General features: G+C 45.1%; 1 protein-coding gene across 7 annotated transcripts in view; it reads left to right on the top strand.

The window, feature by feature from the left end:
* The window catches only part of MLLT10 (MLLT10 histone lysine methyltransferase DOT1L cofactor), a 260,813-nt gene that overhangs the window by 109,262 nt on the left and 131,129 nt on the right, over positions 1-20,422 (top strand). For all 7 annotated transcript variants that reach the window (XM_090047298.1, XM_090047304.1, XM_090047299.1 and 4 more), the window contains one exon: positions 11,365-11,460. In XM_090047298.1, coding sequence (XP_089903424.1) covers positions 11,365-11,460 — 96 coding nt within the window. The remainder of the gene's footprint in view (positions 1-11,364; positions 11,461-20,422) is intronic.

Below are 20,422 nucleotides of genomic sequence, written 5' to 3' on the forward strand. Positions count from 1 at the left end.
GCCCAGCCTTCTCTGTGCAGATCTGGGAGCACACACCCACTCCCATGCACTTACGGACCGGTAGTGTGCAGTTGTGGGAGCCCTCCTCCCTGAGTCCTACACTCTTTCCAGTGCCGGCTGGGTGGCTTGTCCTAGCCTCAGTCCCAATCCCTTCTTTGCTGTGGGGGTGTTGATCTGCTCTGCCCCCTCCCGCCCCCCCCTGCCTACCACAACAGGCTTACCAGCTGGAGGCAACTGTATCCAGTGTGGTGAGGACTGCTGCCTATTTAGTCTATGGCTGAGTCTCCGGATCTGAATTAGCCAAATTGAACTGGGACAGTGATTCAAATCACCAAATCAAATCACTGTCCCTCCGAATTGGCTGAATCCAAATTGAATACTTGCTGCTTTGCACAGGCCTAGTTGTGGGCTGGGTCAGTGCCCCTCTCTTCCCCCACACAACAGCTTACTAAAACTCCCTAAGCAGTCCCATTCCATTCGCTTGGCTGCAAGCCCTGTTGGCATGGGTCCCAGATGGTCTCCATAGAGACCCCAGGATCATGGGACGGTGACAGTGTGGGGCCAAGGTCTGGGGGAGAGCCACAATCTGCTCTGCAGACACCCGTGCCCATGTAACCAGTACCCATCGCAGGGCCGTGCAGGCAGCAGATCATGGCTCTGCTCTGTGCTTGGCTGGGGTGGGGCTGTGGGCAGGTGGGGAGCAGTATCCAGGAGTGGGATGGGTGGGTAGGGCTGGGATCACAGGGCCCCAGTTCTGCACTGTCACTGTCCCGCAAACCCAGCCTGGTTTCACCCACCCAGCCTGCTCCCAGATGCTGCTCCCTTGGTTCCCATTCCTGGCTCCATCCTGGCAGAGCATGGAGCAGAACTGTGATCCTCTGCCTGCATCCCCCCGTGACGGGCGGTGGTGTGCAGGGAGCAGATTGTGGCTCTGCCCCAGGCCCTGGCCCGATGCTCTCATCACCCTGTTTATCCTGGGGTCTCCATGGAGACTGGCTAGGACCCATGTAGGCAGGGTGTGTGGCCAGGCACATGGGATGGGGCTGCAGGTGGATGGGGCTCAGGTCTGGGGTCCTATGGGCAGTGACAGCATGGGGCTATGGCCGGAGCAGAGCTGTGATCCACTCCCTGCATGCCCTTGCCCATGGAACCTGCTCCTGACTCAGAGACATGCAGTGAGCAAGATCACTGCTATGCCTGTGCCCTGGCCCTGGCCCTGGCCCTGTGCTGTCACTACCCTGCATTTTTGCCCTGTGATCCTGGCCTTGCCCACCTGCCCCACTTCACATGCCACAGCCCAGGCTGCCGTCTGTGCCTGGACTGGGCCGGACCAAAGGACCTGTCATGGACTGGATAAAATCCCTTAGTGAGTCAGATCCAGCTCACAGGCTGTATTTTTCCTACTTCTGCTCTGGAAACTGGATAATGACCTGTGGGCCAGAGGTTGAGATCCCATGTTCTAGGTTAAGGTTTGTTTTTCTTGTGTACATATATAACTAAAATAAATTGATAGCCATGTTGTAACTTTTTTTTCTTTTTTCCTATGACATCTTACTACCTTTAGTAGTTTGTCATTATCGCAGTCTGTATTACATGCTTATGTTCAGTAAATTATTACATTTTTTTTGTTTTCCTAGGTGCGTCTGTAGATCTTAATTTATGGAATGAATAGTTGCTTTTACCAATCTTGTAACTGTCTAAAATAGCAGCATTTAGTTGGCAATCCTTGGACTCCTAATCATGGGTCTTTAATGCTTGGGCCTAAGGTTATAAGTGAGATGAATTCATTCCACTCTTTCCCTTCGTTCCATCTTAGGTCCTGATGCACTTAGCAGCAGTGCTGCTTGCCCACAGAAGTGGAAGCACTGCAATGTTTGCTCTTTTTTCTCCCTTCAGTTGAAAGTGTTTTACATTTGGGTTGTTAAATTAGGATCATAGGAAAATAGAACTGGAAGGGACCTCCTAAGGCCATCTAGTCCAGCCACCTGGCCAAGGCAGGACATCCCTCACTAAATGATCCCAGCCAAGGGTCTGTCTAACCAGGTCTTGAAAATTTCCAAGGATAGAAGTTCCAGTGCTTGACCACCCTCACAGTTAGAAAGTTCACCCTAATCTCTAACCTGCTGCAGTTTGAGGCCACTGCTCCTAGTCCTTTGCCCCACAGCCACAGAAAAATCTCTCTCTATCCTCTAATTGCCCTTTGGGTATTTAAAGACTGCTATCAAATTCCACTACAGTCTCCTTTTCTCTGGATTAAGCAATCCTAACTCTTTCAGCTTTTCTACATAAGTCATGCTTTTCAGGCCTCTAGTCATTCTTGTCGCACTTTGTGCTTTTTCTAGTTTGTCCACATCTGTCTTCAAGTGAGAGACCCAAAACTGTACACAGTAACTTCAAGTAAAGCTTTATTTTATGAAGACTAAGTTAAAAAAAAAAAAAAAAAAGCAGTGAATACTTCAGTCTTCGACATCAACCCTAGATTTCAGGAGGGCAAACTTCAACGAGCTAAGGAGAATAGTCAGGGAAGCACTGAGGTCCCAGAGGGGAGGGGAGCCAGGTGTCCAAGGAGAGTGGTTGCTCCTCAAGGAGACGATCCTCCAAGCCCAAGGAGAGGTAATCCCAACGAGGATCAAAGGGAGCAGGAGGGCACACAAGCCCCCATGGCTCACCAGAAGCATCCGGGAATGTCTCCTAACTAAAGGGGAGGCGTACACCCAGTGGAAAGGAGGGGACATCACCAGGGATGACTACTGCAGTTGCCTCGGGGATGTAGGGGGGCAGTCAGGAAGGCCAAGGCAGAGATGGAACTGGGACTAGCTTCCCAGATTAAGGACAACAAGAAGTCCTTCTTTAAATACATAGAGGGTAAAAAGAAGGTTCTGGGTAATGTGGGGCCCCTGCAGGACACGTTGGGAAATTTGGTTTTCACACCAGACAACAAAGCCAACATGTTTAATGATTTCTTTGCCTCCATCTTCCTAAGCAGGGACCAGAACAGCTAGCCCCCCTGCTGGGCCTCCCTCAGGCCCCAGGGGAGGCACACCTGGGCCAAGGGTTAGTGAGGAACTAGTTAGGGAGCTTCTGGAGGGACTGGACGTATTCAAGTCAGCCGGTCTGGATGATCTCCACCCTAGAGTCCTTAAGGAATAGGCCGAGGTCATTGCAGGACCCCTGGCACGGCTCTATGAGCACTCGTGGTACTCTGGTATGGTCCCAGAGGACTGGAAGAGGGCCAACGTGGTTCCCATCTTCAAAAAGGGGAAGAAGGAAGACCCGGGAAACTATAGGCCAGTTAGTCTTACTTTGATCCTAGGCAATCTGTTCGAGAAAATTATGCTGGCACACATCCATGAGGGGCCAGCAGGGGATTTCATGCAACCAACACGGGTTCATCAGTGGCAGGTCCTGTCAGACCAACCTGGTGGCCTTTTACGATCAGATCACCAAATCATTAGATGCAGGAGTAGCAGTGGACATAGTTTTCCTGGACTTTCGGAAGGCCTTCGACACTGTCTCTCACCCCATTCTCATTAAGAAACTGGGGGACTGTGGTGTCAGCACCCACACAGTCAATTGGGTCGCCAACTAGCTGGAGGGCTGCACCCAGAGAGCGGTGGTGGATGCGTCATTTTCATCCTGGAGGGATGTGGGCAGTGGGGTTCCGCAGGGCTCGGTCCTCAGGCCCGCACTATTCAACATCTTCATCAGCGACTTGGACGAGGGGGTAAAAAGCACCCTGTTCAAATTTGCTGATGACACTAAGATGTGGGCACTCTAGAAGGGAGCAATAGGCTACAGTCGGACCTAGACAGGTTACAAGGGTGGGCGGATGAGAATAGGATGGGATTCAACACAGACAAGTGCAAAGTGATGCACCTGGGGAGGAACAACCGGCACCATACCTACAGGTTGGGGAACTCCTTTCTTGTCAGTACAGAGGCAGAAAAGGATCTTGGAGTCATTGACTCCAAGATGAACATGGGCCGGCAGTGTGGGGATGCAGTCAGGAAGGCCAACCGTACCTTGTCATGCATCCACAGATGCATCTCGAGCAGGTCCAAGGAGGTGATCCTCCCCCTCTGTGGCACTGGTCAGGCCACAGCTGGAGTATTGCATCCAGTTCTGGGCGCCGCACTTCAAGAGGGATGTGGCCAACATGGAGAGGGTCCAGAGGAGGGCCACCCGTATGATCAGGGGGCAGCAGGGCAGGCCCTATGAGGAGAGGCTGTGGGACCTGAACCTGTTCAGACTCCAAAAGAGAAGGCTGAGGGGGGATCTTGTGGCCTGTTACAAACTAGTCAGGGGGGATCAGCAGGCACTGGGGAAGTCCCTGTTCCCCCGAGCACTGCCAGGAGTGACCAGGAAAAACGGTCACAAGCTGGTAGAGGGTAGATTTAGGCTGGATATCAGGAGGCGCTACTTCACGGTTGGGGCGGCTAAGGTCTGGAACTAACTTCCGAGAGAAGTGGTGCTGGCCCCTACCTTGGGGGTCTTTAAGAGGAGGTTAGATGAACATCTTGCTGGGGTCGTTTGACCCCAGTACTCACTCTTTCCTGCCGTGGCAGGGGGTCAGCCTAGGTGATCTACTCATGTCCCTTCTGACCCTAGAAACTATGAAACTGTCATTAACTATTTTTTTTTGCCCTTTGCATTCTCTAAGGGGCCTATGGTTTCTTTGGTCTTCATCTTATTTCTTCAGAATCCAGTTGTATCACCTTCTTGTCCCTTGCTTGCTGCATCTGAAATTGTGCTGTGACCATCCTAATTTTCTCCCTGTATGCCTGTGCAACACTCTCCCCTAGTACTCTGATCTAGTTTCCACTTTTCATAGTTTCCACTTTTTGAGTTTCAGCTCCAAGAAGAGGTTGTTTTTTGGCCATGCTGGCTTCCTGTTGTACTTCCCATTCTTCCATCTCATTGTGGTAGCTTGTTCTTGCAGTCCTGAGAGAGACCTCATTCACTTCTTCCTTCTGGTTTGGTGGTCTACAATAGATGCCCACTATGACACTCTGCCTACTCTTTCCCCTCTGATCTTCATCCAGAAGCTTTCATCAGGTCTACCTCCTACCACAGCTCAGAACAAGCATACATCTCCTTTATATAAAGGGCTACACTTTTCCTTCTTTCCACATCCTTCCTAAACAAGTTATACCCATTCGTGACAGTATTTCAGTCCTGTAAACTATTCTACCTCCTCTCTGTAATCGCAATTAGATCATTGTTCCTCCATTGTATGAAGATCTCAATTCTTCCTGTTTATTCCCTGTGTTTCTTGCATTGGTATATAAACATTTTGGGTATCTGATCATCCTTTCTTCTCCCTGAGAACATTGCTAAGGCTTCCACTATTGTTTCCTTTTACTAAGCTTTTATTCAGGTCCACTGGCTCTTAACTTACTACTGGGATTGTGCCTCCATTCTCTGGGAAGCCTAATTAAAAGCCCTCCCAAATTGGTTTAGGAGGTCTGTGTACTAAGACACACTTCCCCCTCTTTTTTTATTAGGTGGACCCCTTCTCTTCTTGGCACACCACCTCATAGTCAAAGAAGTCAAAGCTGTGCTGGCAACACCATCTGTGAAGCCATGTGTTGGTCTCTAGGATGCCTCTGCTTAGACTTTTACCCATGGCCAGAAAGATCAGTGAAGGCAAAAGTTAACTATGTGCTCTGGAACATTGGTTCCTAAATGTGATTTTTTGATGCAGCTGCTTGGACAATTTATTTAGCCTTTCCTGGATTAGCTTTCTATCAGTGTGGATGATAATAGCAAGTAAGTTTTAGAAAGTATTTGATATATGGTAGAATGTCCATAAAGGGCCTTGTCTATGGCTTTTTTGTTTGGTAAGGAAAATGCATGCAACTTTATAGAGCTAGAGCCCAAAGGAGAGATACTTGACTGAATGTTTTCAGGTTTTGTAGAAAGCCTGCTTACACTGTTTCTGGATCCCACAATGACTAATGTTACAGAATATTAATTGTCTGCTTTGTATACCAGGTTATTATGAAGTATGTTGGGCTGAACCCATAAATATTGTCTTGTTGAAAACTGCAGTTTTTTGTTTGTTTTTCTGTGTTTGAGTGTCATTTTTGTTTTTGAGGCATTCAGGGCTTATCAGTTGTCCTAAAGAAAAGGAGGAAATTTACTTGAGAGGAGATATTGCCCAAATAAAAAAATGAGGGTTGATGGGTGAGATCCTTGTGAATTAGGGTCTTTGCCACTGCCTTTTCCAGGGCTGTTATCTGTGGAATTTTATCCTGAGGAACAGATCCTGGTGAATTCATGTCTTTACCTTTTGGGTCTAGATTGCTCAACTTTATTTTGTTTGAACTTTTTGTTAGGTCCTCTTTTAGTCCTGCCAGACTGGTTTCTCTTCAGTTCATTTTTCCCTTCCCTTTTCACAAAAGAAGGCACAAACTGCTTGGTACCTAAAAGTGTCCAGCATGTGTGATGGAATTTGAGAGTCATCTGGCTAACACTGGTCAGAATTTCCTACCAATCCAAAGCAGCAGTAGAAGACCAGCAAAAAAGGTAGTTGGACAAGCAAGTTGTCTCTAGAACCTCAAATAGATGTTAACCTTTATCACTAACAATGCTGTGGAATCTCATCTCCAGGTATGCTGAAGTGGTTGCAGTTGTATATGGAAGATCTACATATTGATTTGTTCAGATTGACTTAACAGGCAGACTTGGAAGTTTTAGAAACTGAGAGATTCCAATCTATTTCATAATCTCTTTCATCAGGTTCCATAGGCACTTTTGCTAGGTCTTAATTATGAAAGAGCTGTACCTGAAAAACATCATAAGTTGAAGAATAGGCCCTGTTAAAAAGTTGCTGCATCAACTTGTGTTCTCCAGCAGATTTGATATGCAACTATAAGAGTGATCAAGCCAGTCATTTATCTGGACCTTCTCTGTTTCAGCTTTCAGCTTTATTCATTTCTTGGCAGTTTGAAGTGGAATGGGTATGGATTATGGTATTCTAGAAGTCATTCAGAAAGCTAAGCAATGTGATTCTACTTCAATGCTACCTCCTAATCCCTCTTCGGAGATCTGTTTTTGGGGGTCAAAGAAAAGATTTATGTATCATTATATTGTAGTTGAATTGAGTCATTTAGAAATTCAAGTTCTATATGTTTGTATCTCTTCACCTTTCTCTCATGACTGGAGTGGGTCTTCTGGTTGGGAGTTGCAGACTGCCATGTTTCTGTCAGAGTTGCTCATTGAATGTGCCTTCAGTTTTAAGTTAAGAAGCATTCAGCTACATTAGAAAGTGCTGTGTCTTGGACTTTCAGGATCTCCACAAGTGTTTACAAAATGCAAGTCAGTCAAGGCAGTTCACTTTCAGAAGTGTAGGAAGTGCATAAATACCTGTAGTTTGATTAGAGGGGGTTGAACAAGCCAATCATCCAAGAGAATGCCACTCTAAGTAAATTGTTTTCTGTTTCAAGGACAGGGTCATAAAGATAAACATGAAGGAATTCTTAAAATACTGACTTCACATAAACATTTTACAACCACAATCAGTATTTTTGGACTCTGACAGCTTTCTTTACAGTCAATCAAGAATTATGTAGTTGAGTGTTAACTGATGGCAATTCAGCCATTTGATGTGTAAATAAAGTAAGTGTTCATTTTTAAACTGTCTCAGAAAAAGCTGGGTCTTTGGAGCTGATGCATGTTGTCAAAACTACAAGACTGCTTTTCGTTCGTCAGGGAAAGACAGTTAGGCTGGAAGAAGGGCAATAAAAATAGCTCCTGAGGGTACTGGTGAACATGGGTTTTGTTCAAGAGGAGAAGATAATCTGCTCATAGAACTGTTTGTTACAAAAAAAAATACATTTTAATAACTCCCCTCCTTTTTATTTTCGAAGTCTGGAAAGTATACGATCTTGCTGACAGCTTGCCTTCTTTTAATGGACTGGAACAATCTTTTACCTATGTATTTCTTGATTTCCTTACTACATGTTCAGAAGAAAGCAAGGCTTGCACTCTTTCCATAGTTCTAGTTTGGGTGTGTTACCTCTTATATTTTGATCTCCTGTACATTTTGTGGAACCTGCAAGACATTTCTTTGAGCTTCCAGATCAAAGAACACATGGTCAAATTCTGTGTTGATGTTTAGAATCATTTAAGCTAGTGCACTGGTTCTCAATTCTTTTAGACTCAGGGCACCCCTCAGAAAATGTCATCTTCTAAGTTTCCCTGGCATTTTTACTAAAGAAAAACCATGTATTTCTGTTGCAAAGGACTCAGAAAGACGAGAACAACTAAGAATGTTTTTAACACTATGATTTCCTGTTTGAAATACTTGGATTTATCTTGTGAATCATGGTTGCACACCGAACAGTGCTAACGAAGTGCGACACACTATGGTACTCCTGAAAGGGTCTCTAGGCAACCCAGGGTCCTGTGGGACCCTGGTTGAGGATCACTAGAAGCTTAGATCATGATCCTTTTCAGTAAAGGTTCTCAGTTCTTCAAGAACAGGACAGAGTTCTTCAGGAAATGCCATTCTTGAGAGAGAAAAGATTCTCCATGTGGAAAATGGTGGCCTGTTTCCTTTACCAACATTCGTTTTTGATATTTTTTGAGTATTTTTTTAACTAAATAAGTATATTCTGACAGCAGCAATATATTCTACTTATTTCCACTTTTCAAGTATAGCTTGTAGATTCTTCTGTCTTCAGTCCTTGTATAGAAGCACTGGATAACATGCATCATGTAGAGAGGATTTTTTTATTTTGGTGACTTGGGAAATTAAAGTTTCAAGCTTATGAAATGGCTATGAATTTTTTTGGAGAGGACCCCATTTATCACTTAAAAATGTTATCTTTTTATGTTCTGTGACTCGTGGAAACTGAGGAAACAATGTTTAACTAAAGCATCTTGTCCTTTTGTTTGGTATTTTTGCTGAAGATAATTTGGAATTTTGTTTCAGTTTCCTTTCCTCTACTTTTTCTGTAGAAGATAGGTTATAAAAATTGAGATGAAGAGGCTGGAGAATTTTTCAGAAAAGGTAACACCTTTTAGAAGTCAACTGAGTAATTTGTAGCTTAGAGAAGCCATGGGGAGTCTTGTTTTTCTTAGACTTCCAAAATGAATCCAACTTTGCATTTAGACAAGCAGTTAGTTGACATCTCCTTACTGGAGGGTTGGAGAGCCAATTTCATTATTTTTAAAGAATCCTCTTTGGCTCTCTGCTGTTGTGGAGATTTGGAAAGTTGACTCTTGAAGGTATCAAGGGAGTAGTGTACGTAAATAAATATGCATCTTGTTCCGATTCTCTTATGAAAACATTTCTGTATGCGTTAATTTATTAAGTGCCGTGTCACCACCATAAGAATTATACAGCTGCTTAATCTTTAATGTGGATCTGTATGAGTGATTCTTAAAAAAAAAAAAAAGAGAGAGATTACTTGGGAGTAATGGTTTGAAATCTATGTTGCCTGTTTTTTTCCTCACTTTTTCCTCATTCTTTCAATTAGAAGAGAGTTGGGCCATGCATAAGTTTTGTCGCTTTATATTAAAATTAAATTAAATTAAAATTTTCACTTCTTTGAAGGAGTGAGTGTAAAGAATGTATTAAACATACAGCATTCCAACAAATGTAAATCGGCAGAAGCAGCATACTCAAATAGCAGATGTATGTCCAAATAACAATAAAGTAAGGAGCTAATATATAATGAAGTATGCTATAAATTTTATATTGAATACACTGATGTTATTAAAAACATATTTATCTGATTAAGGCTTCTGCTGGTTTCTTTAAACATGTATAGTTTAAAATCTGATTTTACAGATCTTAATTCTGCATGCACATAGAGGTCTTGTAAGCATGAATATGACATGTCATTATAAATATCTTGGGATATTAGAGACTAATTTTTTTTACATTTGGACACAATTAGCCATACTGTTAATCCTCAGTAAATAAAAAAGGAAGATTGATGTTTTTCAGACTCTTGACAAATACAGTATTTCCAGTTTAAGTTTAACATATTGAAAATTGTGATTTTCTTTCAGAGTATGAACAGTGTATTTTAGGAGTAAAATTTAAACAAAAATTCTGTAATCTAATGGAGTCTAATCTTGCTTAAAATGATATAATTTGGCACCAGTAGAGGAGCAAGCCTTGACACTTGTGAATTTAGTTAATATTCTGCCTTTCCACTGATTTTTACGTTAATACCTCAAAGAAAAATATTTCTTGATAAAATGATTACAGAAACTTTTAAAGTAGAATGCATATCAGTATCTTTTCTCTTCTACTTTCCTGTCATGTTATGATACTTTGTTGTTGGTAAGACCTGTTAACTTTTGTAATGCTGGAGTTTGAAATATTGATGGTAAAATAATTCAGTAAGTATACAGGTAGCCCTCAGACTTATGACATATTTGGTTCCTGAAAACCGTGTCCTAAGTCGAAATGATATAATTTGGAACCAGTTTCCCCATAGGAACAATGTTATAGCCCCTGCTCTGCTGCCTGCCCTGAGCGCAGCCTGCCTCACCCCGACCTGGGAGCAATTGTTCCCCCCTGCCCCATGACTTCCCACTGCTTGCCCAGCTGGGGCAGGGCGGGGAGGATGCAGGACAGAACCATGGCTCATCCAGGGGGCATGGTGGGGGGGCGGCTCCCACTGCTGTATGCCACCTGTCTAGGGGCAGCACAGCAGCTTCATCCTGCACCTGACCTGACTGGGCAAGTGGTGGGTAGACATAGCACCATAGCTGTCTGGTGCAGCTCCAGCCCCACTCCTCTGTCTTGCCCCAGGCAGATCTGGGAGCATCCTTCCCATGCCCTTCCGGACAAGTGCCAGGAGCCACCAGACAAGCTGCGCCCAGACCAGTGGTGTGCAGCAGTGGGAGCCACCCCCCACCCCGCCCGCCATCCTGTTCCTGCCATGGCTGGGCAGCGCTTGCTTCAGCCCCTGTCCCAGCCCCAGCCTCACTCCTCCCTCACCATGGGGGCATTGATCTACCCCACCACACCCCTTCCCCTTCCACCACAACAGACTTACCAGCTGTATCGAGTGTCATAAAGTCAAAACCCACGTCAGAACATTGAAATAGGATGTCAGTTTATAAATGTCGTAAGTGCTGTTCGTTGCAACTCAAAGTCATAACTTGAGGACTGCCTGTACACTTATTGAAAGCTGCTTTACAATGTAGATATTCTCTAATTTACTTAGCAAAGTATGCATAGTTTTATATTTTTGGAAAATAGTACTTAATATGTAACTTTTTTAGTTGTTTTGGGGTTTTTTTTAATATTTAAATAACATCATTTACTTTTGTGTTTTAAATGTTAATGATATTGTAGACAGACCTGAACTCATATTATATTTGCTTTGTTATTTTTAGAAACATAAAGAAAAAGACAAACACAAACAAAAATACAAGAAGCAGTCAGAGTCCTCACCATCTTTGGTTCCATCTCTTACTGTAACTACAGAGAAAGTAAGTTAAGTATTTTGTATTTTATGCTTACCGTTGCTTATGTTGAAATACATTTGCAGTCTGACACACTTTAAGTAATGTAATTCTAAAATGTTTATTTCTAGTACAAAGGTTTGAGAATTTTATGATGATATGGTAGTTTCTAGATAGTAGTTTCTAGATATGGTAGGCTCTAGATATTATTACCAAATGTTGTGTACATCTCTGATGATAATTTTTGGGTTGCGGATCATAGAGACTTAATCCATTTTAGTATTTCCTAGGCACAGATCACTGCTGGACTGATAAATATTTCAGTCAGTAATTCTGAATTAAAGCTCCTGGGCTCTGCTCTAGGGTGGATGTATGTCTCAGTTTAGCCGAGACTCCAGGATTCCATAGCTTGGTCCTGGCCAGTTTGTTAAAAGTCCCGTGTTGGAGTCTGGCAGGGAGGCGGAACAGCATGGTGTGCCAGGTAGGTAGCTAGGGAGGCACTACTGCTCCTGTGCAGAAGCAAGGACATGTCCCATGTAGGTGTGTGGTGCATGCTCCACTCTAAACTGAGACGTACATCCACCCTAGCACCCCCACAGGAGCAGTGGTGCCTGCTTGGCCACCTGTCTGCATCACCATGCCACTCCACCTCTGCCATGTAAGTAAGGGAAAGCGGCAGCTGGACGGGCTTCGCTGTGTGCCTCTTGGGCTGGGCTGTGGTGGCACGGGGGAGGGAAAATCCACAGCTGGATCAGCTTTAGCCGTGTGCTGCTTCGCCGCATGCCACTTGGGACCTGATGTGCCTGGCTGGGTTGGTACTGGTGAGGAGAAGCAGTGGCTGAGCCGTGTCCCACTCAGGACCAGCCTGGCCCAGCCCAGCCCAAGCAGCATGTGACAAAACCATGCAAAGCCAACCCAGCCAGGCCGGCATCGGGAAGGGAAAGCCATGCCTGGGTTGGCTTTGGCTGCATGCCGCTTGGGACGGGGTGGGTCTGGCCAGGTAGGCACTGGGGAAGGAAAGCTGTGGTTGAGCTGGTCCCAAGCAGCACGTGGCTCAGCTGGCCCAGTGGCCTGTGGCAAGCAGCTCAGCTGTCGCTTCTCCTCACTGATACTGACCCGGCCAGGCCCATCTTGATCTGAGTGGCATGTGGCAAAGCCGGCCCAGATGCTGCTTCCCCGCATGCCACTTAGAATGGGATGGGCCCAGCTGGGTCAGCACTGGTGAGGAGAAGCAGCAACTGAAACACATGCCACTTGGGACCAGCTGGGACAGGTCAGCAGAGATAAGGTGAAGTCACAGCTTTGCTGCATGCTGCTTGGACTGGGCCAGGCCAGCACCAAGGAGGGAAGCTGTGGCTGAGCCGTGTGCTGTTCGAGACTGGATGGATCCTGCAGCACTGGTAAGGGAGCCTGGGCCCGCTTTTGCTGTGTTGTGTGGGGTGGGCTGGGAAGGATCGGGTCTTGCTGGTGCTGGTGAGGGGAAGTTGGGGTTGGCCAGCCTTTGCTGCCACACGGGGCTGGGTGGGATGGGGTGACATGAGAGTTGAGTTGAGTTAATCATTACCCAAATTATTTTTTTAAATAAAATTAAAATTTGTTATAGTAGCTGTTTGATTTTTAGTATATGATACTTTATCTATACTTTGGTAAAATTATTTGTTCTGGAATATTTTGCGTGTGTAGTCCTTGACTCAATTGGTTTGGCTCCATTCTGGGGGAGGTCTGATGTCCCTGAAACCCTACTCATGGGGTAGGATGTTAGAGGGGTCACAAACCCTTGCTATTTGATAAGTTCTGCCTGTGCCTCATGGCCTAGGGGGCAGAACTCTTGGGGCTCCAGGAGCAGGCCATGTACTGTGAGGATGAGCCCTGTGGTGGGCAGTGTTTCCCAGTCAAGGGGTAGACCACCTGATGTCAGGGATCATGTGATTGATGGCAGGGGATTCTGAGACGGATGTGGTGAGTGGGGCAAGGTTGGATGTTGGGTGGGTGGGTCTTATGACACAGACCACATGACAGGGTGTAACTTCTGGTTCTAAGGCCACACCCCCTCTTTTGGGGGTACTTCTGGGGGCAAAGGGAGGAACTTCTGGTGGCAAAGGTTAAGGGGTGGAACTTCCAGTTCCAAGATGGTGACCAGGGGGCGGGGCTACCCATGTGGCCCTTGACAGCTCACCAAAACTTGTGAAGCAGCCCAGATAATTGACTGTCCCTGAGCTTTACATTTCATTGCCAGCAGATTAGATTATTTTATATCTGGACAGTTCTTATTTGTTTTTAAGATTATGATTGCTATTATGAGTCAAGAATCCTTTTTCTGTATCATAATCTAATTGGGATGTGAATGCTTCCAGTAAATTCAGCTTTGGTTTGTTTCTTCTAAAGGGAGATCTTTTGAAGAAATTCACTCATGGACTTGGCATGTGTAGCCTTTTGTGTCTTGGGTTCAAAGGTGGAGGGAGACAATTTTTTTGAGGGGAGGGCTGAGCATGTGTGCGCCCCCCCCCGGCAGGAAAGTCTGTGGGGGAAGGGGCAGGGGGTGGGGAAAGGGTGGGTGGGCGGCAGTGGGCAGCAATTGGGAGGAAGTGGAGTGGAGCAGAGCTGGGCCCAGGATCAAGGCCGAGGCCCACTGAACCCATGCAGCTGCCCCTTCCCCTGCACCTGGGGTCATTGTCTGGAGCTGGTGCCCCCTGCACCAACAAATCTGCTGCCCTCCCCACCCCCCCAGTCCCACACTGGCCCTGGCTGCCTCCCTATTCCAGCCTTGGCCTCAGCCCCACACCACCCGGGGGGGCCTGGAACCAGGGGCTGGAGTGGGGCCAGCTTTGGCTGCACTACCGGGCCGGAAATGCTGCGGCCCCCAGGACCCTCGCACCTGCCTTGCCCTGAGTCAGGATGAAGCCATGGCTCATCCAGGGGGTGCGGGGAGAGCATAGTGGCTTCAGCCACTGCACAAGTTCCAGGAGGTATGGGGGGCATGTGCACCGGGATCTGTGTGGGGCAGGGCAGCCTGCTGCTGTGGGCTGGGGCCAGGGTAGTGCCAGGCTCTTCCCGGCAGGGGTGCAGCACTGTGGTCCAGGTGGGCGGTAGTGGTGCATGGTGGGGGGTTGGGTGGGCTACGGTGAATTTTGGGGTGGCTGCCCCCCCTGCCCCTTAGCCCTTTCTCAGCACTGCCACAGCCCAGGCCCAACCTGCTGTGGTAGCCTGCCATGCCCATGAAGATCTGGGGACACGTGCCCCTATGCCTCCTGGGCTGTAGCAGCAAGAGCCACGCCCCCGGGACAAGTTGCATGCAGCTTAGTCCTGGTCCTGGTGCTGGCTGTGCCCTGGTCCAGGTACCTGCCCCTCCCCTAGCCCTGGCCCAGCTGCAGGTGCTGGAAGCCCTTGGCTAGGCTGCCTTGAGGTCCTACTGCTGCCCCATGTTTGGGGGGCTAAGCTGTGTTAGCCCCCCCTCTTCCACTGCCTAGGCTTGGGTTTATCTTTCCTTTTAGCTCCTTGCTTCTATTTTGTCTGGTTAAGCCTGATATGAAATACCAGAGATGCATATGGCAAGAGAATCTGAAGATCACTGAAAGTTGGCAAGGAAGAACAGTGTTACCAAATTAAATTCTCCTTTAATGTGGCTGGCAAGAATCTAAATCAAATCTGTATTAGAAATTTTAAATTTATGCTTGCCTTGAGGAAGATCTTTCTGCAATAAATTTTAAATTTTGAAAAAGTTTGCAAAGAATTTCAGGATTCAATTAAGAGAATGGTGCAAATGATTGTTGGCTGAAGATCTTGGAGACACTGAAGAGAACGTTGTGACGTGCTTTGGATTTTTTCTTTGGGGGGGAAAATGTGCTTTTTGAGAGGGAAAGTAATGTTCACAATGAAAAACTTGCTTAAAATTTTTAAAGTTCTAAGCTGAACTAGTTCAAGTCTTGTCTGTTGCTGGACTTATCCAGTAAGTGGATAAAATGGATTTCTCCTACTTCCTTCTTTCCATTGCAGTATATCACAGCTCATAATACTGTAATCCTGCTGGAACAATATATATTGTATTATGAATTACCAGACTTACGGTTTTAAAACTTTGCTTTCAAAGTAGGTAGAATACTTTGTGAGCGGACTTGGTATGACCAGAATCTGTGGCAGAAAAGGATGTTTGAAGAAAGCAGAACTTTTTTGCTACTGAAGAACACTAGTTTTCAACCTTTTTTGTACCAGGACCCATTTGTAGACTTCAGTGGCCAGTCCCAACCTAGTGCCCCTCACCCCCAACCTGCTGCTACCCAGCCCCCCCAGTGTGTGGGGCAGCGGGCGGGTAGGTGGAGCCAGGGGTGGCCCAAGCAGCCCCTCGCAGGCTGGAACTCTGCCAGCCTGCAAGGGAAAAGCCAGTTTCCCACATTTTTTTCCTTTAAAGCAGAATCCATTTTTAAAGTTTCTTTGCAGTGCTTTCATATGTTCTTGTGACTCATGGATTGAGAAATGCTGGTATAGAGGATCTGGAGCTGCCAAAGATAGATAGTGTTTTCTTTGATTCAGATAAACTCCAATCTCAGCCCCAAAATAGACGTTTTCTTCTATCATTTCTAAGGGATGGATTTTTCTTTAAGCCACCTAGAAGTTAAGGAGTTTTTCTTTCATAAAAGTGTATGTTGAAGTGAGTGTTCAGAACACATAAGCAATGTAATACATGTTGGTATTGCATATTTGTACAATGACCAAAGTATAGATTGAAAATCTCTTGCTTTTTCCAGGCTTATTTACTGGTAGGTGTTCCTGCTAATGAAGCCACAATAAAAAACACTTTTTCTGGAAACTCTTACTGTTTTAATCTTTTATGATCTCTTCTTTCCAGTCTCCTTTTTGTCTACTTGCTATAGCTGTATGCTTTCTGGGGCAGGAAATAACACCTTTTTCTTCATAGTATGTAGGGCCTTGCACAAAAGATCCCTTACAGAAGTTGGTAAGTGTGACTGTAATATAGTAATACAAACAAACACAAATCTTCTGACTGCTGTATATATATAGAAGTAACTTTCTGTGGCTTGTTCCTGTAAGTCTTCCTTTCACCTTCCCTGTTCCTCTATTCTCAAAGATCTCTTTCACCGTTATTTCATTTGAGTACCGTTTGCTTTTCTAGACTCAAAACCCATACCCTGTATTTCATAAAACTTTAATAATTTAAACAGTGTGTTCTGATTATTAGGTATAGTGTTGTCAAGAAATTTGTACTTAAGGGTATTTCTTTTAAATATTATTTTCTTTCATTTAGAATTACATTAGAATAAAATTGATTTTAGCCATATTTACTTTATTTTTAACAAAGTTTCCATACTACAAGTTTCATGTTCCTTCCCACAAATATGATTTTTCTATCTTGTTAGCTACAACTGTAAGGAATTTTTTTATTGGCTATATAGCTATGTTAATGATTCACCTATGCCATTGCACACCTTCAAATTGTTTTAACTTGGATGAATGATATAAGGCACATTTTGGAAGGATGGATTACTTTTGATTAGTGTCATTTTTGTTATAATTTTTGGTGTTGCTTTTCATTTTGAAAAATATCAAATGGATCACAGTCAAGATATATGTGTCCAATTAGACTTCTGCTGCTTTAAAGGCAGTTGTCTGGGTAGAACTGAAAGGTTACTCATTAGTTATTTTTTGAGGGTATTACTTTTCTTTTTAGCAGGTACTGTGATATTAAGGTATTGTGATGGAAGGGAAGGGAAAGGCAATTGTGTTGTGAGGAAAGTATCAACTGAAGTGTGGCAGCAATGACAAAGACATCCTCAAGCTGTCTTTTACATTTTGGAAGCTAGTGTAGGAGAAAGTGTTCAATATCATAGAGGACTGGTCATCTCAGAAGACTGTGCTCCTTCTGTCCTTGCCTAAGTTATATCTGGAACCCTGTTTTAGGCACCAGTTTTCAAGATGCAGGGTTTTAAAGAATGAGGAATTATATTTCATAGATTCATAGGTAAGTAGGGATGAAAGAGACCTCTGGAGGTTATCTAGTCCAACCGCCTTCCTGAGGCATGATCATTCCTATCCAAACTGTACTACACAGATCCATTTTATAACCTTTTAGCAACACTACACAGTCAACCCTGACACAGTACAAGACTTACCATTCTAACCTGCCACAAATAAGTAGGGGAACCACACAAGCCGACATCCTGCTGCTGTAAAGGTTGTTAATATATGTTCAAGAGATCCCAGGGAGAGGGCCATGCATCCTGTTACAGAGGAAGGCAAACACCCCCACAGTCCATGTCAGTCTGACCATAGGTTAAATTCCCTCCTGATACCAAATATGGTGATTGGTCTGAGTCCAAAGAGAGGGATAAGACCATCTAGCCAGAAACCTCTGGGTTTATGTCTCAGCAGGAGCACATACCAGTCAAAATCCCTAGTCTTGCCTGCAGCCAACACAAAATGCCTCTAAGAGAAGCTTATCAAATGCCCCTACACATGTAGCAATGGAGAGGTGATTGGGGGTGGAGGGACGAGTCCCTCCTAGCCCCATATAATAACCAGTAGAGTCCAGAAGTGAGGGAAATACCCACAGTAGGACATAGTGGCTGTCCAGCCTCTTCAGCCCCTCCAGTGATGGGGAGTCCACAGCTTCCTTATTCTGTTTCACTGCCTCATTGGTCTAACGATGAAGTTTCTCCTAATATCCAATCTAAACCCTCTTTGTTGGAAATTCAAGCCATTGATCTGTATCCTGCTTTCTGTAGCAAGAAGAGAAGGTATAGTCCCTCTTTATGGCAGCCTGTAACAGGGCACTGGGGTGTGCTTGTTTCTTTAAGAGGGCAAATAGCCTAAAAGGCTGCTTGCAGGTGGCAAAGGGGGTTGATTAAGGACTCACCTGACCAGCAGCAGTCTAGTTTGGAGCTATATAAGCACTGAGCCAGAGCTGGTCAGGCAGTCTTGCTCTTAGTCATGAAGGGAGGAACCCAGAGCAGCAGGGCTCCTGAAGTGATTGTGGTATCGTGCCAGCAATGCTGCAGTCCAGAGAACAAGATAAAGGTACCTGTGATAGAAGGGGACTCGTGTATACAGGCGGGTGTCCTTGATTTCATTAGACACAGGGAGGGTTTAGGTCCTGTCAGAGATCCTAGCTGTTTTATTAAGTTGTACTGGTGGCTTAGCCTTGACCCCTGCTAAGGTAGGCTCAAGGCCTCCTTACAGAACCGGTAACCCAGGAACCCAGATGAAGTGGGGCCCAGCAGGGCATATAGGAACCCAGGAAGCTAGGAATGAGCCCCAACAGCTGACTGGGACTGAGCCAGACTAGAGGGTCCATGGGTCCAGAAAGGGACTGAGCCTAACTAGAAGGTTCATGGGTCCAGAGAAGGGTGGAGAGGTGGAACAGGTGGTCCAAGAACCCAGAGAGAGGGGCTGTGCATAGGACCAGGGGTCCGAGAGCCCAGAGAGGCTGTGCATGGGATCAAGGGTCCAGAATCCCAGGCAGGGCTGAATATAGGACCAAGTGATCAGAGCTCAGAAAGGAGTGAGGGATCATGGGTTCTGAGGGCCCAAGAGGGCTGAGTATGTAAAGCTAACATCATAAGTGATAACATTGGTGAGGCATGGGGTGCAGTTAGGGAAGGACAGAGTCACGCACTGAGCTGTTAAGGGGCTCACTGAGACCAAGAAGGTCCAAGAGGGACATGGTAGTGACTTGCATAGCTTAAGGCTCACTGTAAGGCCTGTGGGCAGGCACCTTTACATAATCCTCAGTAAGAACAAGGTGGGCTAAGCGTGTATTTAAGGGAGGTCAGCCTTGGAGGCCAAGCCAGGCAGAAGCCACACGGTCACCAGGTGGCATTACGGCCACCCCTGGGGCTCTAACCTGCCATACAGTCCTTCAGATATTTGAAGATTGCTATCATGTCCTCTCTTAAGCAGCTTTTTTGCAAGCTTACATTTCCTGCAACCTCTCCTTAACTAGTGATCCTAAATTTGCGCCACAAACTCCATCTCTGGCTCTGTTATAATATATATATTTTTAGACAATCAATCTCATACGAAGGTGAGTTTCAGAGCACTTTGTTACAATCGATACCTTATTAAGGGAGCTGCTTATGAGGAAACACTTGGGAAAATTATCCTAAACACATGCCACTTATTGTGTACCATGGCATGGCAATTTTCAAGACAACCTGAGCTTTCACTTGCAGGTTTTAGAGGACATTAAAGTATCTACTTTTAGACAAAAAACCGCTTTCAGTGTGAAACTTTGAAAAGTGGAGTCCCTATGCTGTCTTTCATCATAGCGTGCAACATAGGAATTTGCACAGTGCACATTCTCAGATCTTTGCTGGGGGTAGAACTCAAGGTCATAATTCTTGGATGATGCTCAAGTTCAGTAGCTACTGCATGTTGACTGAAGAACCTAGAGACTGTACAGCTGAAAGTGACAGTCCTGCACAGCATGTTCAAATCAGTCTGTAGTAGGCCACTGAGGTTTAACTCAATTTGTGGAGCTACTGATAACTTAAAAAAATGCTTGAACCTCTGATAACTTGAAAATTACTTCCCCTGTGTGGAATGGGTACCAAACACTTAAGTTCAGTCCCCATTGGGTGAGGCCAGTATGAAGTGAATCAGTGCACTCAATATTTTGAGCTCTAATAGATGTAAAAAAATAGAAACTAGAAAATTTTACTGTCAGACACTGTGTTTTGGGTTTTTGTTTTTGAGGAACCACTTGAATAAATGACCTGAAATTTGGGGAACTACAGTTACCTCAGTTCCTCATGAGGCACAGGCATCATCAAGCCAGTTTGAGCCTGAATATAGCTAGATTTCAAAATAGTTTAATAAATCAAATGTTAAACATCTAACAGAATGACCAGGTACACAGTACAAACTTTTGCTATTATAAGAATGTCAATTATGTAGTATGATTTTTTTTATTACACTTTAGACTAAGCCTTTGGCCAGTATTGAGATAGCAGCAATAACAGAATTAAACAGCTTATTT

The sequence above is a fragment of the Crocodylus siamensis genome, chromosome 5, assembly GCF_052110815.1.
Source record: "Crocodylus siamensis isolate JL-2025a chromosome 5, ASM5211081v1, whole genome shotgun sequence".
Taxonomy (NCBI): Eukaryota; Metazoa; Chordata; order Crocodylia; family Crocodylidae; genus Crocodylus; species Crocodylus siamensis.